The sequence below is a fragment of the Lissotriton helveticus genome, chromosome 3_2 (assembly GCF_964261635.1).
Source record: "Lissotriton helveticus chromosome 3_2, aLisHel1.1, whole genome shotgun sequence".
In the NCBI taxonomy this organism is placed as follows: Eukaryota; Metazoa; Chordata; class Amphibia; order Caudata; family Salamandridae; genus Lissotriton; species Lissotriton helveticus.
Genome location: NC_136062.1, coordinates 282,694,836 through 282,720,960, shown reverse-complemented (window position 1 = coordinate 282,720,960; position 26,125 = coordinate 282,694,836). Strand labels below are relative to the sequence as shown.

At 44.3% G+C, this 26,125-nt stretch overlaps 1 protein-coding gene across 4 annotated transcripts in view; it reads right to left on the bottom strand.

Annotated features, from left to right (window-relative positions):
* The window catches only part of BNIP2 (BCL2 interacting protein 2), a 248,240-nt gene that overhangs the window by 96,311 nt on the left and 125,804 nt on the right, over positions 1–26,125 (bottom strand). For all 4 annotated transcript variants that reach the window (XM_078685227.1, XM_078685228.1, XM_078685225.1 and 1 more), the window contains exons 6-7: positions 16,716–16,892; positions 7,956–8,058 (exon numbers count right to left, since the gene is read on the bottom strand). In XM_078685227.1, coding sequence (XP_078541353.1) covers positions 7,956–8,058; positions 16,716–16,892 — 280 coding nt within the window. The remainder of the gene's footprint in view (positions 1–7,955; positions 8,059–16,715; positions 16,893–26,125) is intronic.

Sequence of the window (26,125 nt, the reverse complement as noted above, 5' to 3'; positions counted from 1 at the left end):
AATGACAGTAGAAATATACAAGTATACATAGTACACAATAATCAAGGCAAAACACACAGTGTTAAGCAAAAGCAGGAAGGAAATTGGAACATTTCCTTGACAACAAAATATATATACATTACATTACAGTAACTCTGGTAAAGAAGAGTGGACAACGGGGAGGCGGGTGGGTCAGTGAGGAATCCACAGGCAGATATAGTATCTACCAGAAAAAGCGTTACCGAAGGTAAGTAACTTGTTCTTCTGATAGATACATCTGCCGTGTGGATTCCTCACCTTGTGAATAAAGTCCCACAGCAGTCCCCACTCCCTGAGGAGGGTGTCCACTCTTCTAGACCAGGAAATCCTGAAGGACAGAGCGTGCAAAATGACCGTCCCTCGTCACCTCGGAATCCAAGCAGTAATGCTTCGCGAAAGTGTGGAGGGAAGACTAAGTTGCCGCTCTACAAATATCCTCAACAGGCACACCTCTAGCCAATGCGGAGGTCAAAGATTTAGCTCTAGTTGAATGAGCCCTTATACCCTCTGGTGGTTCCTTACCGGCCAAAGAGTAGCAGATCTTTATGCAGAGGACGATCCATCTCGATAAAGTTATTTTATGGACCGCTCTTCCTTTCTTGCAGCCAGCAAATCCAACGAAGAGCTGGTCTTCCAAACGAAAGTCCTTGGATCTGTCCAAGTAAAAGGACACCGCCCTCTTAGGGTCCAGACGGTGCAGTCTCTCTTCCTCCTTAGAAGGGTGAGGGGGAGGATAGAAGGAAGGTAAAGTAATGGACTGTCCTAGGTGGAAGGGAGTTACCACTTTAGGCAGAAAAGCAGCCCTGGTCCTGAGAACCATTCGATTAGCATGTATGGACAAGAAAGGGGGCTTGTGACAAAGAGCTTGAAGCTCACTTACCCTCCTTGCCGAGGTTATTGCAACGAGGAAGACCGTTTTAAGGGTAAGAAGCCTCAAGGGACATTTGTGGAGAGGCTCGAAAGGAGCACCCATCAAAAAGGTCAAGACCAGATTCAAGTCCCACTGAGGCACAATAAAAGGGACAGGAGGAAACTTATTAATAAGGCCCTTTAAGAACCTTAAAACCACAGGTGACTTAAAAAGAGAAGGCTGGTCAGGCAAACAGAGAAAAGCTGACAGCGCAGAAAGATAACCCTTCACTGTAGCAACGGCAAGACCCTGTTGCGCCAGAGAAAGGGCAAACTGGAGAACGTGAGACAAATGGGCCTTCAAAGGATCAATAGACCTTTCCCCACACCACGAGACAAATTTCGCCCATCTATAAGAATAGATGGACTTAGTGGAGTCACGCCTGGCTGACAAGATGACATCCACAACGTCAGGCGGGAGGGAAAAGGAAATCAGGTTGCCCCGCTCAATCTCCAGGCATGAAGGTGCAATGTCTGGAGGTGGGGGTGTAGAACCTGCCCCTCCATCTGAGAGAGGAGGTCTGCCCTGCGAGGGAGACGGAGCGGCGGGTGAGAGGAGAGGTGGAGAAGATCTGTATACCACACCCTTCTTGGCCAATCCGGGGCGACCAATATGAATTGGGCCCGGTCTAGGCGAATCTTCCTCAGAACCTGAGGAATCAAGGGTATGGGGGGAAACGCTTAAAGGAGTTGACCTTTCCAACTCAACTGAAACGCGTCCCCCAAGGCTCCTTGCATCGGATACTGGAGACTGCAGAAAGACAGGCAGTGCGCATTCTCGTGAGTGGCGAACAGGTCCACCCGAGGAGTCCCCCACATCCGAAAGATGTCGTGAACCACCTCCGGGTGAAGCCTCCACTCGTGGTCGGCAGAGAACTGCCGACTGAGACTGTCTGCACGAACGTTCAACACCCCGGCCAGATGATTTGCCATTAGACAAATCTGATGGTCCTGAGCCCAGGACCAGAGACGCAGAGCCTCTCTGCAGAGACACTGCGACCCCACTCCTCCCTGCTTGTTGATGTACCACATCGCGGTCGTGTTGTCCGTTAGGACCTGAACAGACTGACCGCGAAGGGAAGGGAGGAAGGCCTTGAGTGCCAAACGTATCGCCCGCAATTCTAGAAGGTTGATGTGAAGCAACCTTTCCTCTGGAGACCAAAGGCCCTTGACCTCCAGATCCCCCAGATGAGCACCCCACCCGAGAGTGGATGCATCCGATATCACCGTGGCCACCGATGGGGGAAGTTGAAAAGGCTTTCCTTGGGACAGATTGCCTTCCACGCCCCACCAAGACAGATCCGCTGCAGCTTCTCTGGAGATCCTCACTGACTCCCTGAGATCTCCGTTGTGCTGATACCACTGCTTGCGGAGGCACCACTGGAGCGCCCTCATGCGCCAGCGTGCATGGTTGACCAACAGAATGCATGAAGCCATAAGACCGAGCAGGCGAAGGACCTTCAGGACTGGAACGACCGCTCCATTGCAAAATAAAGGAATCATCTCCCGTATGTCGCGAATCCTTTGAGGGGGAGGGAATGCACGACATACGGTTGTGTCCAGTACTGCACCTATGAACAGGTTGCGCTGGGAGGGCACCAGGTGAGACTTGGGTACAACTGGGTTGTCTCCTGCAGATGATGAAGCACAATCTCCGACGACTCCGCTTTGATCAGCCAATCGTCTAGATACGGGAATACCGGAATCCCCGATCTTCTGAGATGCGCCGCCACCACTGCCATCACCTTGGTGAAGACCCGAGGTGCAGTAGTAAGTCCAAACGGAAGGACCGCAAACTGGTAGTGTTGTGACCCAACCGTAAAACGGAGATACCTCCTGTGCGACTTCAGGATTGGGATGTGAAAGTACGCATCCTGCAAGTCGAGTGACACCATCCAGTCTTCTTCCAGCAGAGCCTGAAGAACCTGAGCAAGGGTGAGCATCTTGAATTTCTCCTGCTTCAGATAAAAATTCAAGATCCTGAGATCCAGGATCGGACGAAGCCTGCCATCCTTCTTGGGAATCAGGAAATACCGGGAGTAGCATCCCTGACCCCTTTCCTGCTCTGGAACCACCTCTATCGCACCTTTTCTCAAAAGTGTTTGGACTTCCTCCTGTAGGAGTAACAGATGTTCCTCTGAGCAATATCCCTGGCAAGGAGGGTAATTGGGAGGGAATTCCCGAAAGGGAAGGGCATACCCATTTTCCACGAGATTGAGAACCCAAAGATCTGATGTAACCGATTCCCAATCTCGTAGAAAGTAGGTAAGCCGACCCCCCACTGGACCCACATGATCCTGAATGGCGGATCTAGGGCTGCTTTTCTGTGGCTGGGGGGTTGGAGGAGGTGGAGGAGGAAGAGACCGGACGACCTCGAGGACGTGATCTCTGTTTCCCTCTGTAAGACCTATACAAGGTATTCTGTTGTTGCTGCTGCTGCTGAGCGGGTCTATACGACCGAAAGGAAGAGCGACCAAACCCTCTAAACTTTCTGGTCGTAGAACCCCTGACCTGAAGGCCAAGAGATCTAGCAGTTGCCCTGCTGTCCTTGAATCTCTCCAAGGCCGCGTCTGCCTTCTTCCCAAAAAGCCCCTCGCCATCGAAAGGCAAATCCAATAATGCAGACTGCACATCAGCTGAAAAGTCAGACGACTTCAACCAGGCTGAACGCCTCGTGGCAACCGCCGTGCCCATGATCCTTGCCACAGAATCTGTTGTATCAAGTCCACTTTGGATGACCTGACGAGCCGCTGCCTGAGTGTCAGATAAAGCCTCTTCAAAGTCCTTTCTACTAGCCTCAGGAACCTTAGGGACCAAAGAACTTATAGAGTCCATAAGAGCATGGATGTATCTTCCCATGAGGCAAGTGGCGTTAGAAGACTTCAAAGCCATGCTGGACGAAGAAAAAATCTTCTTCGCGACCTGATCTTGTTTCTTGGCCTCTTTGTCGCCAGGCACCTGCGGAAAAGCCCCAGCAGACTTCTTAGAGCAAGCGGCCTGAATTACCAAACTTTCAGGGGAAGGATGCGAAGATAAGAAAGCAGGATCCTCAGGAGCCACTCTATACCTCCTAGCCACACTTTTTGCAACTGCAGGAGCAGAAAAAGGCTTTTTCCAAACTTCCATTATAGGATCCTTTAAGGCATCGTTAAATGGGAGCAAAGGTTCTACTGAGAACCTCTGTCAACAAATTCGATTTAAACTCGACAGAGGGCAAAGTCAGACCTAAAAGTCCTGCTGCCTTCTTCATGACAACATGATAAGGTTGAACATCTCTGGAGGGAGCATCAGGTCCAGAAGGCAAAGACCACTCCGGAGAAAACTCAAGACCACTAGCATCCGCCAGGTCTTCGAAACAATCCCCTTCCAGTTCACCTTCCTCCACCTCAGAAGATGAATCATTAACTCTCTGCTCCTCCAGAAGTCGTTGAGCCTCTCTACGAGATCTCATTTTGACTCGAAGTGCAGTCGAATCCAACGCCGAATTCGACGGCGCCGGAGCCGACTTCGGAATCGAATCCGAGGGCTTGGAAGGCTGCCCCATAGAATCCAAGGGAGTCGGTGACGCCGGGACCGGAGTCGTCGACTTCTGCCGAGCCGGCGTCGACACCGGCGTCGACCTCGGTGGAGCTTGGTACTGCCACAACGGAGTCGGAGCCGGCATATACGGCATGAAGGGTGCCGGAGCATATGAGTGCGGAACACCCAAATTGATAGCCATTGGACCCATGGGACCCGAAGGTGCTCCAGAGGGGTACCACGACCTCGAGAAAACACCATACATCGCGTTTAAAAACGCAGAAGGGTCCTAACCTGGAGTCGGGAATGGTGGATGCTCAGGCTGACCTCGAGGTACATTAGAATCTGTTTCCTCAACAGGATTCGAAGCCCCTTCCTCAACAGGAACTCCATCGGTGTCTTCCGGAGCCGGAGATGGAGCCGGAGCCGGAACCGGAGTTGGAGTCGGATCTGGAACTGGAGTCGGAGAATGGACCACCGACTCCGAAGGTGAAGCCTCACCTACCGACTCATGAGGAGGAATCACTTTCGACTTCATCCTTTTGGGAGACTTTGATCTGGAATGATGACGTGATCCGTGTCTCCTCTTCTTATGCTTCTTGTGGGAACCGGAAGCATGACCGGATGATGACTTCGAGGCCGACGCCTCTCGAGACCTTGACCTGGATCTCGACCTCTACTTCTTCGGATGCTTTGAGAATCTTTTAACCTTACTTGCTTTAAGTTTGGCAACAAGAAGTTTAGATTCCCTCTCACGAAGAGCCTTCGGATTAATCTTTTGACATGATGAACAATCATCGACGTCATGATCCGAGCTTAAACACCAGATACAGTCTTGGTGAGGGGTCCGTAACGGACATCATCTTTCCGCATTCTCTGCATGGCTTAAAACCGGTCTTCTTCGTCGACATGACAATATCTGAGAATGGAGAATCGAAGAAACGAAGTAACAATGTACTAAGGCTACAGAGTATCCCGAAACCGTTAGCGTCGACGACGCGGAAAAAAGGGAACTGATGTCATCACGCCGGCGTGGGCCTATTATAGGCGTCGGTGACGTCAGCGGAGTCGCGAGCGAGGTCGTGTCTCTATGACGTCAGGAGTCCACGTCAGCGCGAGGCTACGAAAACAGAATTTCTGAATGTTGCTGACGCAAGGGGTATTCACAAGGTGAGGAATCCACACGGCAGATGTATCTATCAGAAGTGTCCATGAGGAAATCTTCTTGTGTAGGGTCTGTGTGTAAATTTACACTGTGGTATTCTACAGCTCTGTGTATAAGCTGAGTGAATCCTATTGTGTCCTCTGGAGGGGATGGTCTAGATGGGGAGACATCCTCTTGTGGTATATAAGGAACATACGGTGTGCCATAATTTTCCCATGGGTAATTTGGGATAGAATGATGACTAAGTTCCCCTGAACGTTCATCTTCTTCCTCCCCAGAGGTGTCATCATCCGGAGGTGGAGGAGATTGGGAGGGTACTGGAGATGGGATAGGAGAGATGTTTTGCGTAGGAGGTGGGGGGGAAGGAATCCTTAAAGGATAAGTGGCAATGTTCCTTTGCTTTAAAGAGAGTGGAGGTGGTGCAGGTTTGTCTATTTTCCTTTTTTTTGGAAGGATTAATTATAAGGTGACCTGTTTCTGGGTCTGGGTTTTTTGAGCTGGATCAGGTCGAAAAAGCTCCTCCTCTGGATTGTGCTGCTTCGGTGCCGATTTTTTCGGGTGCGAGTGTTTATGTGGCACAAGTTTTGGAGTTGTCTTATGTTCTTTAGCTTTGGAATAAGGAGTTTTCTTGGGTTCCGAAGGTTTACTTGGGGTCTTTGAAACCGGTTGTTGGTTTGGTTCAGATTTTTTCGGATCCGAAGGTTCTGTACCAGTGGTTTTCGGAACCGGTTGTTTCTTTGGTTCCAATGCTTTTTTTGGATCCGAAGGTTCAGAGCCAGGGGTCTTTGGAAACGGTTGGTTCCGATGATTTTTTCAGATCCGAAGCTGCAGTGTTAGTGGATTTCGTGTTAGTGGAGTGCGCCGATGTGGAACCAGGCTTCGGTGCGGACGAAGACAGTGGTTTCTCTTTAGGTTTATCTTTTGTTGTCGGTGCAAAGGATAGGGTTTTGGTACAGACGGTAGGTTGGTTCGAGGCAGAGTGGTCTGAAGGCTTGTGTTGACTTGTTTGCCGGGCCCGAAAGCGGAACGCGGGAAGTTATGTCCCGGTGTGCACCTAGGCCCGAAGGTGAAGGTGTTACCGAAGCCTTTATATGGATGAGGGGTCGACGCCTGACCCGGTGCCCTGGAGTGATGTCTTCGACGTCGGAATCGCGGCTTCGGAGGCGCTAATGTTGCCTTCTTCGATCTGCTCCAGCTCCGGTATATTGATGCCTTCTTCGAAGATATCGTCCGGTATGGATCTTAATGATCGAGCCATGCTTCTTTGAGCCAGACAGTCCCGTATTGTTTTCTTGGAAGCGGAAAGAGGCACAAGCTGGACAGTCTTTGGCCTCGTGCTCTGGTGAAAGGCAGAGGTTACACACCTCATGAAGATCGGCGTGTGGAAACTTGGATCGACATTGAGGACACTTTTTGAAAGGAGTCCTTTCCATGAGCCAAAGGGCCTGATGGAGCAGATAGGCCCGAAGGCATGCGTCGACGACCGGAACCGAAAAATCGAAGTTTGTAGAGATGTGCGTCGATGGGAAACGCGATCGAACACAATACCGAAAAAAGGGTAAAGGATTGCGCGGCGAAAAATAAACGGTAACAATACCGAACTGAAGCGCGCCGAACATATCCGAGCCCAATGGCGGAAAAAAACAATCTGAAGATGGAGTCGATGCCCATGCGCACTATTGTCCATTGGAGGAGTCACCTATCTTGTGACTTCCAAAGAATTGTTCCAAGACAATAGCAAACTGCAAACATACGGGCCCAACACCAGATGGCGATCTATGCATGGTGTGTGATCTGCAGCTCATATGCCTCGAACAGTCCTTTTTTGGTCTGCTAATAACGTAGGTGGCTATAACGTAGACAAATTTGCACAACATTTGGTCTTGCCTGGGTCACAAGGCTACATTTTGCAACTTCAAGTTTCGTGCAGATCCATCCAGGGGGGTTGTAGCTAGGAACTTACAGAGGAGGTGTGGGAGGTAGGAGGGGGATTTCCATTTCATCCCGCATAGAAATATTGGCTTTCCACTGCAACACAAACCACTTAAATAGATTTATACCAAACTCAGCATGACAATGCAACTTTACTCAGAACATACTTGTATTTGTGGTGGAAACTAAGCCATTCAATGAAGTTTAAAACGCAGAGACTTACAGTGGACATGCAGTACCATGAAAGCAAGCTGTAATGGTGCAGGGGCTGAAGGGGCAGCAGGAGTGCAGAAAGTGCGTGTGAATATTTGTTTGCAGATGCATATATGAGCAAAGGGGATACATGAGCACAATGTAAGCACTTGTCTATCTGCGATTCATTTTAATAACCATACTTGGTGAGGCTACTTACTTAAAAAGATTCTCCATGAGGTATCGATAGTTAGGCTGCCCACTGTCGGGCATAAAACAAACCGCAAATACAATAATGGCATTCAATCCATCACCATAATATCCTAAAATCAAAATAAATAACATCAGTCAAAGCAAGCCAGAGATGTTACAGTTGAAGGCAATTTACACAAAACTGCCACAAATAAAAATGTACAAAACAATCTGTATTCGAAGTAAAACATTGCTTCTAGTCATAGTTCTGCAACAAATCTAAAAATCTACATATGCCAAAGATATTTATTCACTTACTGAACCTTATGCAGACAGTGGCGACCTCAACAGTGTAATTAATAAGCAAATATAATAGAAAACAGAAACGAATCTGGACTTAGTAATATGATCACAGAAGGGCCGCAGCGCTGCGAGGCCCCAGGGCAGTTATGCGCTATACAAATGCAATTTTTCATTTCATTTCATTTCATTTCAGCTGCCTTGGTGATCATGTCACCCCAGTCAAGGCAGTAACTACTGTAGTGATTGTGTCACAGGATTACAACTACCTTGGGGACAGTGTCAGTAACTGCTTTTGTGAAGATACAGGCCCAGTCAGGATTGCGTCTGCTACCACTGCTGTGGGGATTGTGTCTGCCAAGTGGGGCTGCAACTGATTTGCTGATTGTGTTGGCAACTTCCTTTGTATATGTCAAAGCCCAGCCAGTGCTGCGGCTATCCTAGTGGTCATATCGGCCTTGTGGGCTCTCATACCTGCTTTCACATAAGCCAATAGTTCAAGCCAGGCTTCATCCATCTCATTGACCAGTCGGGGCTACAGCAGCTGGATCCAGACCTGTGTGCAAGCCTGGGCCTCCATACCATGCAGGACTGAACCAAAGCAACAAAGTGAGAAGAGATGCAGACTGTGCCCCTCCTCCTCAGCAGCTTCCAAGACCACTCACCCAGCAGCAGAGTGGAAACGGGGGGAAGTTGCTAGATCCATGCTAACTTCCTACCCACTACACCACCAGGGTTAAGAACATGTAAAAAGCATAAATTAACTGCACATTTAATTTATGAGGCACCAGAATTTGCACCTGAGCCCGATTCATGCTTCTTATATCAACTGTTGGGAGTGGAAGCTCATCAAGAAGATAACAAAGGGGATCAGCGAGTGTAGCGCCACAAGGCAGCAGAACGACATGGATCACTGCCCTATGCACTGCATTGAATTGTGTAGTAATGAATGCTGCTGTGAGAGGAAGAAAAGTGTTACTTACCTGTAACTGCAGTTATCCAGTATTGGTATCTTTCATAGATTCACATGCCTGAATCAATCCCCGCCGTCGGGATGGGAGTCCCCGGTACATAAATAAAGTAATGTCCCATTAGACATATAGAGTAATAGGCCAAAGGCCTCACATTAGTAACATATCCATGTCCTTTTGTAAAAAGGACCAAACTCTAGAGAAGAGCCAATCAGCTATCATCTCCCTCTAAAACCCTCCTGGAAGGAACTCTTGTCCCTCAGATTTTCGTAAGCAACGTGCTAAGTAGGCGTACTACTGAGAGAATTAGAGGAGTTCTTCCAGGTGCGGCGGGAGGGTTGCATGTGAATCTATGAAAGATACCAATACTGGATAACTGACAGGTAAGTAACGCATTTCTTATCCAGTATTAGGGTATCTTTCATAGATTCACATGCCTGAATCAGAGTAGCAAGCAATGATAAGCACATTTCGGATGGTACAGCATATACAAATTCACCAGATAATAATGTATCAAAGTGACACATAGAAAAGTATCAAATTGTAATCAAAGATGCCATTAAGAAATACAATAGAGAAATGTGCGCAAGAAAGGATGGTGGGATGAAAAGAAGGCTCACCTCTATCGAAATAGATGACAAAGTACAGTTTGTCCCACTGCAGCATCCTTCATGAGTTCTGTATCCAAGCAGTAATGCTTGGTGAATGTATGCGGCATCTTCCAAGTTGATGCTCTGCAAATGTCTATGATAGGCACATCTGCGAAGAGCGCCATGGATGTAGACATCGCTCTAGTGGAATGGGCCCGTACTTTAGAATGCAGGGGTTGCTCCGCCTGCTCGTGACAGAATGTAATAGCTGCAGAGATCCAGCAAGAGATACTTTGTTTAGTGAGTGGAAGACCTTTTCTAGGTCGACTGTAAGCCACAAAGAGTTGGTTGGATTTGCGGAAGGTCTTGGTCTTCTCGATATAAAACTTTAGGCAGCGTTTAAGATTCAGAGAATGCAGAGTTCTCTCTGCCATAGTGCGAGGATTTAGAAAGAAAGAGCGTAAGACTAAAGGCTCGTTGATATGGAAGTCCGACAGGACTTTTGGCACAAATTTTGGATTTGTTTGTAATATCACCCTGTCTTATTTGAATTGAAGGAAAGGATCTTGAATTGAAAAAGCCTGGAGCTCACTTACTCGTCTCGTTGAGGTAAGGGCGAGAAGGAGTGCCGTTTTCCAAGAGAGATACTTAAGATCAGCTCTGTGTATCGGCTCAAAGGGATGTTTCATGAGCTGAGCAAGAACTGTGTTGAGTTGCCAAGCAGGAGGAAAAGTCCTGAACAGGCCTTTAAGAAACTGCTTGATCAATCTGTTAGAGCTGAGAGAAGGGCCAGCAGAAGATCTTCTGTAACGGGATATTGCCGCCAAGTGAACCCTGATGGAAGCGTGAGCAAGACACTAGTTCGCCAAATGGAGAAGGTAAGGCAATATTTGTACTGGAGAAGAAGAAAAAGGGTGTATTTTCTGTGACTTGCACCAAATGCAAAACCTTTTCCACTTTAAAGAGTATGTCTTGTTAGTACTGCCCGCTCGAGCCCGAGCCAGAACAGCTCTACAATCCAGCAGATTCTGAAATTTTTTGAACTCAGGAGCCAAGCAGATAACCTGAGAGATGCTGGATCCGGATACTGGACTTGCTGATGGTTCATTGTGAGGAGAGAAGGGAACGGTTTCAACCGGATTGGTGGTTCCCGGGAGAGAAGGTGAAGCTCTGTGAACCAATGCTGTCGTGGCCAAGCTGGGGCTATCAGAATGAGTATGCAAGGCTCCGCTTTCAATTTCCTGAGAACTCTGGGAATCCTTGAAAACGGTGGAAAAGCGTATGCAAAGACGTTGCACCATGCGATCGAAAATGCATTCCTTAGAGGTCCCTTCTGGAGATGCCAGCTTGCGAAGTATTGGCATTTGGCGTTCTGCTTTGTAGCGAATAGATCTATGAGAGGAGTGCCCCATTGTGCAGTTCTTAGAGGAAAGCTCCCCAACCTTCCAGTGACGCGTCTGTTGTGATGATATGCGGCGAAGTTGGAAGCAAGAAAGGCAAGCCTTGAGAAAGGTTCTGAGGACAAATCCACCACCGCAGAGCATTGCCCATTTGAGGGGTCATTCGCATGATGTTGTCGAATGAACCTGTGCATTAGACCCATTAGGCTGAGAGCGCCTTTTGGAGAGTGTGAGAAAGTGGCTCTATATATACTGGACAATAAGGAAGTACAGTGTGTATAGAGTCCACAAACCCCAATGGTATAACAGAGGTTAAAGTCAGGACTGACCTTACTCTCAAAAGTGGTAGCTTGGTCGAGCAGTAAGGCAGTACCAGAGGGCAGTGCAAAGCATTTGTTGTACACACTCAGTCAGCAAAGGATTTCACACACTCAAAGACTGAACTCCAGACCAATGGTTTTTATATCCAAAGATAAAGTTGTTTTATTTTTAGAACCAACAGGCATAAAAATATACTTTGCTAGATATGAGATATCTTCTGTAATTACTGTGCAAGGAAGCATTAAAGGTGGTGAACGCAATAGGTACAGGAGTTGCTGAAGGTAACTCAAGTCTAGACACACTTTAGCATTTAGCTCAATGGATTGTTACCATAAAAGTACAGTTGATTACAGTACATATTACTTTAGTAGTTCCAGGGCTAGATCCTAGATTTAGTCCTGGGGTCTACGCTGAAACCAGATTAGCAAAAACGTTTTACTTACTGTGGTGAATTTTCATGAATGTAAAGCTGTTTTAAAAGTTCACACTTAGTAGCTTTTCAATGACAATCTGGCAATGTTATTCAATAAGAGAAAATTCAGGTTGCAGGTAAAGTATGATCGCGTTACTTTTATAATCCAGTACTGGGCTTTTAGGGCAAGCACTGGGGTCTGAACTTCAACCAGGTAGGTAATTGCGTTTCAGTATTTCGTATGATTTTTAAAGAATATTTCAAGTTTTCAAAAGTAGGCACTTAGAAGAAATTTCATAGAAAAGCATACAAAGGGTCCCATGGAGAAAATACAGATTACTAGTAAACCCGGTAAGGATTACTGTTGCGGTTCAGTACTGGGCTGCCAGGTACAGTACTGGCCTCTCGCCTGCTTGCAGGTGAGTACTTCGGAATTTGGACGTCGGCAGATTTTATATGAATATTTGCAGTTTTCAAAACTTCACACTTAAAAAAATTTCTAGTCAAAATGGGTCAATGTGATCCAATGGCATGTAAGTGAGTTACCGGTTTCCAGGTGAGTACTTGGCTGGTGAAGTTAAGGTTCCGGGTATAGACTCAGGGGTCCCTCAGGGTCAGGTAAGTACAGTCGGTTCTGCCACAGTAGCGCAGGGCCGGCTGGGTGCAGAGGTAGGTAGGCCCAATGGGCCTGGGTACTGTAGGGGAAAGGGCTCATGCACCTGTGCCCACACCTCTGGCATAGGGCACCCAGCTAGAGGGGTGACTGAAGCAAGCCAGGGCAGTGGGTTCTGTGGGCATGGCACACAGAAATGTGTGCCCTGTCGACTCTTGGTTTACTTCTGTACTTAGGCACTCAGCCTGCAAAGGCAGCGTGTGGGTGCCAGGGTACAGGGCCCCTGAGGGTGGCACAATAAGTGCTGCAGCCCTCAGGGGTCTTCTCTGGTCACCATGACCTGGGTACCTAGGGTACCATTTACTAGGGCCGACAGGTGGCCAGAGAGGCCAATTGGGTTTTAAGTTTCAGCACAGTTTTAGGGAAGGAACACAGGCTCTGGGTACCTGGTTGGCAGGAACCCAGGGCACACTCAGTCAAATCACATCAGCAGTTCAGAAAAAAGTGGGGGCATACCAAGGCAAGAAAGATTGCACTTTCTCACAAAGAGGGTGCATGCGGAGACGACAGTGTGGAACCAGTAAAATGCATGATGACATCATTCCGAGCAGGGACTTGAAAAGGCGAACTGTTAAGGACCTCTTGGAAGTTATGAGAATAGCCAATGAAAGAAGCCTGTCCTTTCTTTCTTGTGATGGAAACGCCTTCCTCTGGCTTGTGTCGAGGTAGCGCCTAGGAAATTTATATGCTGGGAAGGCAGGAGGACCGACTTGTCCCGACTGAGTGAGAGTCCCAAACAATCGAAAAGCTGTAGACAAGCGTTGGAAGTCCTGGACGCCTCTTCTAGGGATGGTGCCTTGATTAGCCAGTCATCCAGATATGGAAAAACTTGATGGTGTTGTTGCCTGAGATATGCCGCCACTGGAGATAAGCATTTTGTAAAAATGCGTGGTGCAGATTTGAGCCCGAACTGTAGGACAGGAACTGAAAGGGTCTGCCTGCTACTGCAAACCTCAAGAACTTCTTGTGATTCCGGTGAATAGGGATGTGAAAATAAGTATCCTGAAGATCCAGAGACACCATGTAGTCTTCCGCATCTAGAAGTTGTAGAACTTCCTGAATTGTCATCATACGAAACAACTGCTTTCTCAAGAATCTGTTGAGGGATCTTAGGTCTAAAATTGGTCTCCATTTTTTTCTCCTTTTTCTGTATCAGGAAAAAACGGGAGTAAAATCCTCTCCCCCCTTTGAGAAAGAGGAACTCTTTCTATAGCTCCCTTCTGGAGCATAAGTGAAATCTCCTGGAGTAGAATACATAGATTTTTGTGAAGCATAGGTCGGGGAGGGATTCGGGGAGGAATTTGAATAAGCTCCAATGAATGACCGAATTGAACCAATTGCAGAACCCAACGGTCCGTTGTAACTGGTTTCCCATTTTTCTGAAAATGGGAAATTCTTCCTCCAACTTTTGAGGGCGGAGATGAAATGGAAACTGGCTGAAGTGAAGGGTCATTAACGTTGAGCAGCGCCTTTCTGTTAACCCTTGCCACGAAAGGAGGATTTAGTATAGGACGATTGCTGCTGCTGACGCTGTTGGTACTGTGGTCGATATTGTTGACCAGAAGAGTAGGACGACCGATTCTGGAAATCACCTCTAGAAGAGGACAGTCCTCTCCCTATTGATCCACAAAAGGAAATATTTTTGAATTGGAGGGTACCCAAAGCTCTGACCGTGTCGGTATCCTTTTTTTACCTTGGAGAGCCTCATCAATATGCGAAACACGAAACCATACAAGAAACCTAGGCATCATCCTAGACTCCACCCTCACCTAAAGCTGTGCCGTCTCATCCTACTGCCACATGCTATCCTTGCTCTGAAAGACCTTCAGGTGGATACCCACAGAGTCCAGAAAGACAGTCACCCACGCACTCATCAGCAGCAAAATTGACTACGGCAATGCACTCTACGATGGCATCAACCAGAAACTCCTCAAAAAACTGCAAGACATTCAGTTTGCCTTTGCAACACTCTTATTCAACATACCCCGCCGCAAATATATCACCGGCCACCTGAGAGATCACCATTGGCTCCCAGTCAACAAAAGAATCCCCTTTAAGCTCCTCACACACACACCTACAAAGCACCACACAACATGGGACCTGCGTATCTTAACCACCGCCTCGCATTCCACGCACCCACCAGAGATCTCTGCTCCGGCCAAGTGGCCCTAGCTACAAACCTCCGTATCAGCAAGAACACGGCCAGAGTAAGATCCTTTTCCTACCTTGCAGCAAAGACCTGAACACCCTGCCTCTCCACCACAGTGCCTCCGGCGGATCAGTTGTCTCCCCCAGCCCCCAATCCCCTCCGAGCCTTGAGAATCTTATGGGTGAGTAGTTGCGCTTCATAAGCAATCACACTGATTGATTAATTGCTCAAACAGAAGAGACACCACAGGTACATCTGATGGGGATCTGTCACAGATATTTGCTTGTGACAGTCCATATAAGGCATAAAACTAGTAATTTTAGGGGGGGGGGGAGGGAAACGCTCGCATAGGATTTATTTCCTATGTAAAAAGGACAGTGCTGTGGAATAATATTATGTGGGCATAAATGCAGTAATGATTGCTAGCTCACCTTTTTCTTGCCCAGCAGTTACATGTCCAGACATTTGCACTCAAGAACTTTTGAATTGCGTATAGTCTGTAATTTGCCAAAACTTCCCAGTGTGTTAATGATGCTGAGCTCTTCACAACATACCATAGATTATATTTAGTCTTTAGCTCAGATTTTTGCTTTTACAGTAAGATTGTCTTCTGCGTTACCTACTCTCATTCACAAATTTTATCTGGCAGCTCTTTAAGTAGATGCTCCTGGGTAATCATGTCTGACCTTAGACAAACCTTTCTTCCTTAAGTTCTGACTTTGCTCTCACAGTATGATTACAGCCATACACTGTAGGATAATTAACTTTCCCAGATTGCCCCAAGTGTGGACACCAGTGATCCATCAAGGCAACCCATATATTCTTCTAGATCTCCAGCTCTGCCTTTGCTCGCAAGCTAGAACTGCTAGTCTATGATCAGTTTATATGTTAAATGCACTGTGAGAACCCCAAGTCGTCTTTTCGTAACCCTGGCTAAGCTTTGACAATACAACTGAGTTATATAGTTGTCCTGGCTGTATTTTAAAAAAAATACAAAAAGTGATCACAGACAGAGGTCTGCTGACCCCAGCAAACCATCAACCCTGTGATGACCACCTTGTGATGACCACCTATAGTGTTGGCCACCAACAGTAGTGAGTTGCAACTTGGGACCTACCTCATGAGTATTGGTACTGTAGGTCATTTTACGACGCACTCCAATTTGGAATTTTGTGTACCAACATATTAAAATAATTTCTCAAGATACCACACTGGGCTCAATTTTTGTTGTTGTTCATTTACAAAGAACTGAACCAAGTTTCAGACTGGTAGTTGATTGCCCTCTCTCCCAAGGGTGCAGATAAAAAGGCCTATAACAAAAATGGTAAATTACTACTGCCAACTATGAGTCTACCAAATGCCTGGTGAGTGGCCAGCTTTACTACGCTATATGTGGATGGTTGGCAACACGCTCCATCTTAACCAGGAAAACGATCTGTTCAGTACCATAAATGACAAAAGAAAATGTAAGCTGCAACCACCGCTTCATATCAACAACCCAGCACATGGACAGTCCTATGTCAGAATAATGTGCTTCCCTCTACGATCATAGAAAGGGATTTGGACCTCTGAATCGTCACAGATATATCAGCACACACACCAGATTATTAGCCTGGCCATCAAAAAGCCATAAAAAGACATGCAGTCAGGTCGCTCAGGACAGGCGTACAAACGTATTTACCATGCACGGATATTCTTATCCAAACTGAAGTACTAGGCCTTCTGTGAAAATCTGTTCTGCTATCAGCTATCATGAAGTAGTAGCACAAGACATGGGTTGCAAGTCTCTTTATCATTGTTTTTGGTTCTTTTCATCTTAACGGGGACATTGGAGTAAACAAACATCTGCCAAACATTTGTTGAAAGAAATAAAATAATTACTGTCTGGAATGACACCGGCATGAACGTCATAAACTATGAAACCAAGACGCTGTTTGGGCATAACTAAAATCGGTTTAGATCTCTAACTTACCTCCATGACTTATAACCTTTTTATATGGTTCTATCGCTGTCATATCCACTCTGTGATCCTGATCTCCAATACGAAAGAGACGCCAACGTCGACCTTCTTCCTTCTCTTCAGCTGCAGTGTATTCTGGGATAGAATCTTTCTGAAGTATTTCAGTAGTTTTGGGTTTGGGAAGATCATCTGTTGAAAGAGAAACACTAAAAGTTGTGTTCTTTACAAGTTTTGGTCAAATGTAGTGTTTGTCAATGTTATCTCCGGCATGTGTTTATTGCAGTGAAGAATAAGAAATCCTTAGCATTTTAAAATTACTGTCATTTGTAACACCTGAGGGTGGCCTGAAAGAATCTAAGTGTGGCCTTTGAACTGGCCTCTGTTTCCTCTGTGTTAGATGAAGAAGTTTAACATTTAATCAGTATAACCAGGGCCAATGAAATTATGCGTGAGAGGATGGCCAAAATTACGCGGCAGGGTTTAATCAATTATGCGTCCGGAAATGATAAACTATACAGCGTAATGCAGCACATTTTGTGATAGTTTTCCCTCATATTATATATAGATTTTTGTTTTAAGCTCTGTCTGGGCATTGGTTGCACCTTTTGAGTACCACTCTGACACCCAAATTTAGTAATAAGCAGAAGCATAGGCCAGGAAGGGCCTTCCACTGCACAGCTACACATGTGCATGTTTGTTTTACTAACTTTTCAGCCATTACAGCAGTGACATTACGTTTTATTAAAATCTGCTAATTATGCAGCGGAAGATGGATTGTGTGGCAAATCAATGACTATGCGAAAAACACTGCTGCCACACAATCGCATGATTCTAGTGGCCGGAGTACAACCTATTTCCCAAAAAATATATCAGTTTATGGAAAGGATGTGTGTGAAGATAGTCAAACTGATTGCTGCTCACAGAGCTTAAAAGAGTGTGGTCGGACACTGCCCACAGATATCTGCATACTGACCGCAAGCCCTTGGTGGATGTGTTTGGGTTCCTTGGGGTAAGGCAACTTCATGGACAAACAAGTGTACGTTCTTGAGAATAAAAACATTACAATGTTTTTATCTTTTTGGGTGTACAGTACAACTTAGCTAAAAGAAGATGTGGATAGGACATATCTAGTGAGTCAAGTGCAAAACCTACTTAGCAGTGAGTTACTTGAAGATGATTAGAAGTGGTGTTTACAGGAAGCTACAGATTTGTGTTTGGTTATGGACCATGTAGTTAAGAGTTAGCCCTTACTGAGAAATCAAAATAGTGACATTACGCCCTTTGGACAAGTATTAGGAGTTGTCATGCTATTGTGATTTTTGAAACACATAGGTTTGATAGTTGTATTACGGTCCTTAAGAAAGAGGGAGTTAGAGCTTGCCCCTGAAGATCACATAGGTTTGAGGGCGCAAATGTGAGAGAGAAGATATTTGGTGGCTTGACGTTGACACAGCAGTGCTATTGGTACAGCGTTCCTTATTCAACATATTACTATTGTGCTTCTTGTCCTGCACAATCATATGGTATTGCCCTGAAGAGGACTTCGGTCAAATCTTGTCAAGCACTTGAGATCAAAACAGATCTGCACATTATTGTTTTATGAGGAGCACAAATATAATAGATGGACTTTAAAAAACCTGTATCGAACTCAAGAAGCAGTTTTCTCTAGTCAAAAGGATAGTAACCTTCACATGGAATACAAGTAGTGTAATCTTTAGGTTCTAACACATATGCACTGCATTCGTATTAAGATTCAGGACATCTGAATCAAGAATGTGAATCATTTGTTATCACTGATATTGGATTATAGGTCATTCATATTGTTTCTTGTTGTTGTGAAGTTTTGTAGGTATTGTTGACTATTTGTTGGCTATGAAGGTAAGTAAGTATTGCTTCAAAGTCATTTACAGGAACACATTGAATAAACTCTGTATTTTCATACCCAAATAATTATTTTAATTCATGGCCAGAGTCAAAACTCTGTGTGGTCTTGTTAATACAAGACCTAGGGCCAGATGTAGGTAAATCATATTTACCGACTCTTAAATACCGAATTTTACCGATTCGGTATTTAAGAGTCGGTAAATATGAAGTACCGAGATGTAGGTAAATCCAGATGTGGATTTACCGATTCTTTAAAAGTCGGTATTTACCGATTCGGTAAATACCGACCGGTAATGCTCCATTCATTCCTATGGGCTTTGAAGCCCATAGGAATGAATGGGGCATTACCGGTCGGTATTTACCGATCGGTAAATACCGATTTTTGGCAAGGGTGCAGGGGGTGTCACTTTGACACCCTCTAGCACCCCCAAAAAAGGTTCGGGGGCCATATGGCAGGCATACCTGCCCTAAGGGCAGGTCTGCCTGTCATATGGCACAGGTGTGCATGCACACATGTGCATGCACACCTGAATCGGTATTTCACCATCAAATTGAATTTGATGGTAAAATACCGATTTCTTAGGCCTTGTGGGACTCATAAGAGTCCCACCTACATATCGATTTTACAGATTCTGTAAATATACCGGTCGGTAAATTTACCGACCGGTATATTTACAGATTCGGTAAAATTACCGATCGGTAAATTTACCGATTCTGCCCCCTACATCTCAAATTCCTTTTACCGGTCGGTAACGGCCGAATTCGGCCGTTACCGACCGGTAAAACCCTACCTACATCTGGCCCCTAGTTCTTAAGAAAATAAGAACACCTGGAACAGTATAGTCATTTGCAGAGGAAGAATGTGCTAATGAGGGACTGGGGTAGAGGCTCAGGTGGGCGCATTGGGCACCATTGTCTTCAAAGAGCTAGTAAGTATACCTTCCAAAGTTTTATGTTCTTTCACAGGAGTTACTTACGTCTCAAACTTATCTAGTTATTACAGAGTAAGTAATTCAAGGTGACATCTGCTATTTTAGAAGGCATCTGTGCAATGGAGGAAGACGTACTTAGCACATTTTGTTCTGCTGGTGGGCCAGATAAGCCTGTGGGGAAATTAATTTTTTTCCACCTCAAACTATGTTAATTCGATTTAACATTTTTGGATGAACAGGTTATTTCTATAACATTTGAGTCTGGTATAGCTTGCAATTGGTGTTAACATCTTTTATTCACAGGTGGAAGCATTAGGCAAGGAAGCAAGTAATTACATACTCTAACGATCTTCCGGACAGTAATGTGCAAAATGGAGTTTTTTTGATGCAACAAACAAAATTCATGGAAATGTATTATCAATTCAATGGCAATTCAAGGTTTGAGATCAATTCAAACTTGACAGTTTTCAATTATATATTGGCACTAGTTAAGCAAAGACACGGCAAGCACCGAAAAAAGGTATTTCACTTGTGCTCAGTGCTGTTATCCAACATTCATTTCACCCATTAATACGCCTTGCCTTCGTTCTATGTTCTGTTGCCTATGGACCATGATAGATTAGAGAAAAAGCTATGGGTGGGCTATTAGTAATGCCCAACATGCCTATAGTGGCAAAATCGTAGAATATATAGATTGGTTTGTTCCAGGTTTCCCAAAATATGCCCATACTCCTCCTATAAATGAATGTATTGCAGCCATAAATACATTTGAGATTGACTTCTTAATCTTCTGGCTAACACTCCAGTGATGATCAGATCCTGTAAATATGTTTGTGTCTTAGGGGTGAGGTATAACGTATTTCAACAGCTCGGCAAAATTCTCCACCCCCGCCTCCTCTTATGCTACCCAGGACCAATGCCACAGGCCCTGTCAGGTAATCACAGTTGACAAATATCATGACTACACACTAGTAAGCCTGAGGAGCCGTGCCACACTCTGACCAACTTCCCTCACTGGCCCTCTTTCTAACACCCGGGGTAGAGAAGAGGAAAGTGGCGTGATGAAGTATCCTGCAGGGCTGACAAACCTAGGTAAAGTAATGCACTAGAGACAGAAGCACAGTGAGGAGAGTAACGTGAATGGAATTGCAAATGGCCCCACTATTCTCCTCTAGCACCAATGCTGGGAAGGGGGAGAGAGAGAGGGAAATCCCAATCAGGCTGCAGTACACACACAATAAGCAATGCAGTGATGAATCTGTGAAATGTAATAATAAACAGCCCTTCTACTGCTGCTATAAGCAGTGTGTCTTAGTGCTGATATGGAGGCTACTCATGTATTGGTACAGATTGCCAACTTGTGGAAGGCCTTTAAACACTTGGCTGGTCACTCCTGCACTTCTTAGCCTCTTTATTGCTTGCACACAGAAAGGAGCCATACAATAAGCATGCTAAGGAGCACAACAAACTAGCAGGAAAGCGGGTATTTAACAATAACAAGCGCTAGTGCCTGTGTATTCAAAATGGCAATGTGAAGTATTTTCTTTAAGTAATTCACATGTGCGAAATACAGTGGCCAGATACCAACACAGATTAACAATGCCCCAAATTTATCTGAATCTCAGATGCCAATGGCTAATATGGGTTTATCTGAAAGCGTGTGTGTGCATGAGCACACACCAAAAGCTGAGCCTGCTGCCGCCAACATTGGTAAATGTTAAAGGCACAGACATACAGACATCAGCATTGTTAGTTTAATGCTTTAATTGGCTATGTTAAAAAGCAAATAAAAAAAAAAAGGGAAAATCTGTTTTGGCCTGCAGATCTGCAAAAAAAGTCTAGTGTCCAGAAATATCACTGAAGACACCATAAAGAAACAGTAGTCACTAAAAGCAAAACAGCAATGAGCCATGTGCTATGCAAAGCACAATTTATTAATGTAGCTTACTGTAATGTGACAAACATTAGTGAAAATATATTCAATTTGCATGCAAACTGATCCAGGCGATTGCAAAGGATACTAAAGCATTTTAGTATTTTTAAACTGCTGTAACAGGTAAACAAATCTTAAAATCATTTAAAAGGGTGCATTGAGCCGCCAAGCAAATTTCTGCTCAATGACTAGTCACTATAAAAGTATGTAATGGTACAGCACTGGACATAGACGGTATTTGGTTGAAGACATGCAGATAAGCCAGGCAGCCGATGGAAGCAAAATCAGCATGCATCAAATTATGATTATGCAATATATGTTGAAAGATGGAGGAGTGCTCTACTCCTGAAGCCCAATTATGTTGATTTTCCCCACATGAAGCCATGATTGCTGGTATTTTAGTAGCATGGTTCTTACCACATAATGGGAACGTGAGGGGAAACCTACAGCATGTTAGTTGTCTGTTTCCAAGACAAAGCTGTTAAAGGGGTGCTATTCTTCTGGGATAACGAAGACAGCAGCATTAACAAACCAAAAAAGAGAAAAACAAACTTTTTATAGCAACTTCACAAAAATACTTCACTTCAGAAAAGTATCATCTGAATAGCTGGGTTTCTCTCACCTGTTAAGCTAGAAGCTTTATCACATGCCCCTTGATAATCGATGCCTTGCACAAACATTTCTATAGCAATGTTCAATTATTTTCTCTCAAAAGTACGAATATGACCTTTTCGCTACATTCCTAGGATGTTATTACAAAGAAAACCTGTAACTAGGTATTTTATGGACTAGAACATCCACATTTTAGGAATCCAAAATATTGAATTCCATAAATGTATTAAATCTGTCTCAATTTAACAATTATCGAAATGATAACATGCAGTTAGTTCAGTATTGCTCTGATATTTGAGTACTATGATGAAGTTTATTTTTAGCGTTAAAACAAAAGTGTTACTTACCAGTGACACAGATCGTTAATCCTTGCACACAGGCTTCCTCAAACCGTTATGAAATCTATGTGCATAGTAATGGCTCTGGAAACTAACTTGGGCAGCTCTACCCACTTCAGGAATTGAGGTTTAGTCACCTGGCAGTGAGTGCACAGTTTTTATCAAAATGAAGTGACTCGGAGCACATTAAGGTCCAGCATGCATGCTCCAGATCAATAGTCAAAGATAAGTGGGGTATGCAGTTCGCATTAGGATGTGTAATTCTACTTAGGTCAGATATGTTTCAAAGAGTCTGCAGGGAGAGCACATCTTTAGGAACAAATGCCCTCACACACTTAGATAGGTGTCCTGCTTCGTCATTGGGCTTTTGCTCCAAGAAGGGCCGGCGCTCAAGGATTCTCCAGAATCTACAGAGTTCTTCCAGAACACTATGATCTTTATCCGTGACTGGATTAATTGCCATCAATTGTAACTGAACTTTGAAAAAACGAGGTGGTGATGGTCAAAAACAAATCACATTTCAGAAGTCCTTGCTTTTGGTCTCTGAAGTTGGGTCTCCCTCCCATTCCAAAAACAGAGCTCAAGTGCCTCGGCATACTTGTTAACGAGGATCTTTCAATGAAGCCACAGACTACAGCAGTGGCCGCTTGCTTGCTTCGCTAAAATAAAATAAATCAGGAAGTTCTTTTCTGTCACGGCCCTCATCCAGATCATAATTGCACTGGTCATGTCACAAATAGATTACGCCAATGCTCTTTACCTAGGTCTTCCTAAAAGATTTGGTCAAGAAAGACTAGCTGTTCAAAACCAAGCAGCCAGATTGGTTTGTCGTCAAACTAGACATTGCCATACTAAACCCCTAGTAAATAAACTGCATTGGCTCCCAGTCACCCAGAGATCCCTGTTTAAAATGGGATGTACAATTTTTTTTAATCTGCAATGGTAAAATCCTAACCTTTGTCTCTTCCAGAATTCATCACTACCTACCTAAATGCAATCTCAGATCAGCACATCACAATCTTTAAAAGTTCCCAAATTTAACAGGAAAAGATTGGGGGGGGGGGGACCAGGTTTGTTCTGATCGACCAGGGGTTTTGAACTCTCTCCGTGACAGAACTCTCTTCCTGACAACATAAGAGCATCAACCTTCTACAAACGTTTCTAAAAGCCTGGCTCTTTAGAAAAGTCCACGAATAACTGCATATTCTCTCCGCTTCTTGATTTCCAACACCATGAAACCTTTTGGTGAACGCAAGCTTTTTAAGTTATATTGTAAAATAATGATGTAATATGTGACGTCACCAACAGTGCATTGCGGGCGTGCGAGTTATAGTTAGTTCAGTTAACTATAACGGGGGAATTTCAATGGTTTTGTATGAGTGAAATGTCCAGCTAACCATAACATGTGTGAAACCTATGTTTTTTTCCAGTGAATTTCACAGGTTTTTTAAATGATCATTTTTAAATGTATTAATTATTATATTTCTTTCTATACTCATTTCCTACAACTTTAGTACAAATTTATGTTTTTTTTTAAAGTTATATTTCATATTCTTAATGTTAAATAATAAAACAAAATTCAATTTTTTTTGTTTATTAATTACATTTTTCTTTCAAAATATTAAAAATAAATTCTATATAATACCTTTCCCATTCTTTTTTTGGGGGGATAATCTTAACATACGCGTACGATGATCGCACTATACTTTGTACAGTAATTTATACTCTGCGCATACATGTCACAAATGCGCTTTGACGTTACGCTTCGCATCTACGCTTCCATGTGATGTCATGTACGGTGTCCTGTACGCGTACGGCGCGAAAGTTTCTAATTGTTCAAAAACATAAATTTATGTATTTAATGTACATATTAAGGGAAGACATTATCTGGGATAATCATGAAACTAGTTTTTTTAACTTATAATAAGCGTATATTACTATTAAAAACAATTACGCAAATCGCGGAAGTACGTCATGCACACTCGCATCGTAAGAGCACCGTAAACGCACCATAAGCGTACGCAAAGCCATCTGACTTAAAAAGAAGAGATTAGATTGCTTCATAACACTTCCTATTCCAACTCTTGCAAGACCCCTTCTACTTAAATCATTCTACTTTGACTTTCTAAGAAGAAGGATCTCTTCTCTGAAGCCTGTCAAATTAGAACGATGACAACACCTATGGACTCATCTTTCAGCCACTCCTCTGATGGAGAATTTACTGAAGGGGAAAAAAGGTCAAGGCACCTCTTGTGACCTGTAAAATTTGCCAAACTACACTTTCCAGGGGCAATCCTGCAAAAAAATATTCATTTGGCACTGCAAGTATGGTGCGGCACGTGAAGACCTTGCACCCCAACAATTTAGCAAGAGCTGCAACACGGAGGTCGCAAGAGGATCCACCTGCTGCTGTAGCAAGTACATCAAGTGCACCACCTGTGGAAAGCCGTCCACAACCACAGATCGAACACGATTATAGTGAAGTTAAAATCTTGCATTTATTGTGACAAACTTTTATGTTACCGGGAACAGTCCATCGACCTCATAAAACGTTGGAAGCGTGAGCATCGCTGTCATCGTCATTACTTTTTTTTTTACATTCCATTTTATTCCTGTTGGACACTTTTTGGGTTCCTGTTCTATTTTTTTAGTTAAAAAAAAACTTGTTAAAAAAATACAAAAGAAATAGAAAACTAAAAACAAAAAGAAAAAACTATATTTCAATGTTAGTCTGTAAAAATGAATGTGTAGTTCATAAATGAATGAATACATTACTACTGTATGGTGAATGTGAAACAGCAGAACTATAAGGAAGTGCTACAGCATAAATCTATAAGGTGTTTATAGTTTAGTGTAGTACTTCCGAAGCACTTGAATGTAACATATCCATATAAATATGTTACAAATCTATGCTTCAATTTGCACTGCTAGTGAAACTACCTGGGTGAATTTGTATGTGTTAGGAACGGATTTACAACACCCTTGTGCCTCTTTTACATATCTGTTGCGTCACTTTTGTGATGCAGCGGTAGTGCAAAAGAAGTGCCATAGTGTGTGGCATTCACAATGACATGTATATGGAAGGTACATCACATTGTAAAACCCTGCGCCAGAAGGAGGCTTTCCTGCGCGGGGGTGAGGGAGGGGGGTGGAGGGAGGGGGGTTCTGGTGCAGGAACGCCTCCTAAAACTGACTAAGTGAAATCTATAAGATTTCATTCAGTCATTTTTATGCTTATACTGCATCAAACCCTGCATCTGCTTGAAACAGGTGCAAGGATTGACACAGCATTGTAAGCATAGGGCCCAAAGAGTATTGCTGGAGCTGCATTAAGTTTCCAACGCAAGTCAAGCACCTTCATAACACAAATACATCACATATATGTACAGTTTTTGCCCCATAATACACCACATTGTACATATAGTGCATCCATGGTGGTGAGGTCACAGTGCACAATAACTGGCATATCTCTGGGGATGCACCACTTATTGTACATCTGCTGATTACTGTTTGAATGTAGTGAATAGATTACTACACACTGATTAATGAGTCACTACAAAACTATAACAGGAATGACAGAGTGTTTCGTGCAAGTGTAAGGATAAAGACTGGGCAATTGAACATATAAAAGGTAAATTTGCAGGTTCATAGAACAGTGCATGCATAGTCTATAGGAGATTCAAGCAGTCCATGCCCTTAAGCCCACTTTGCACCAAGAGTACT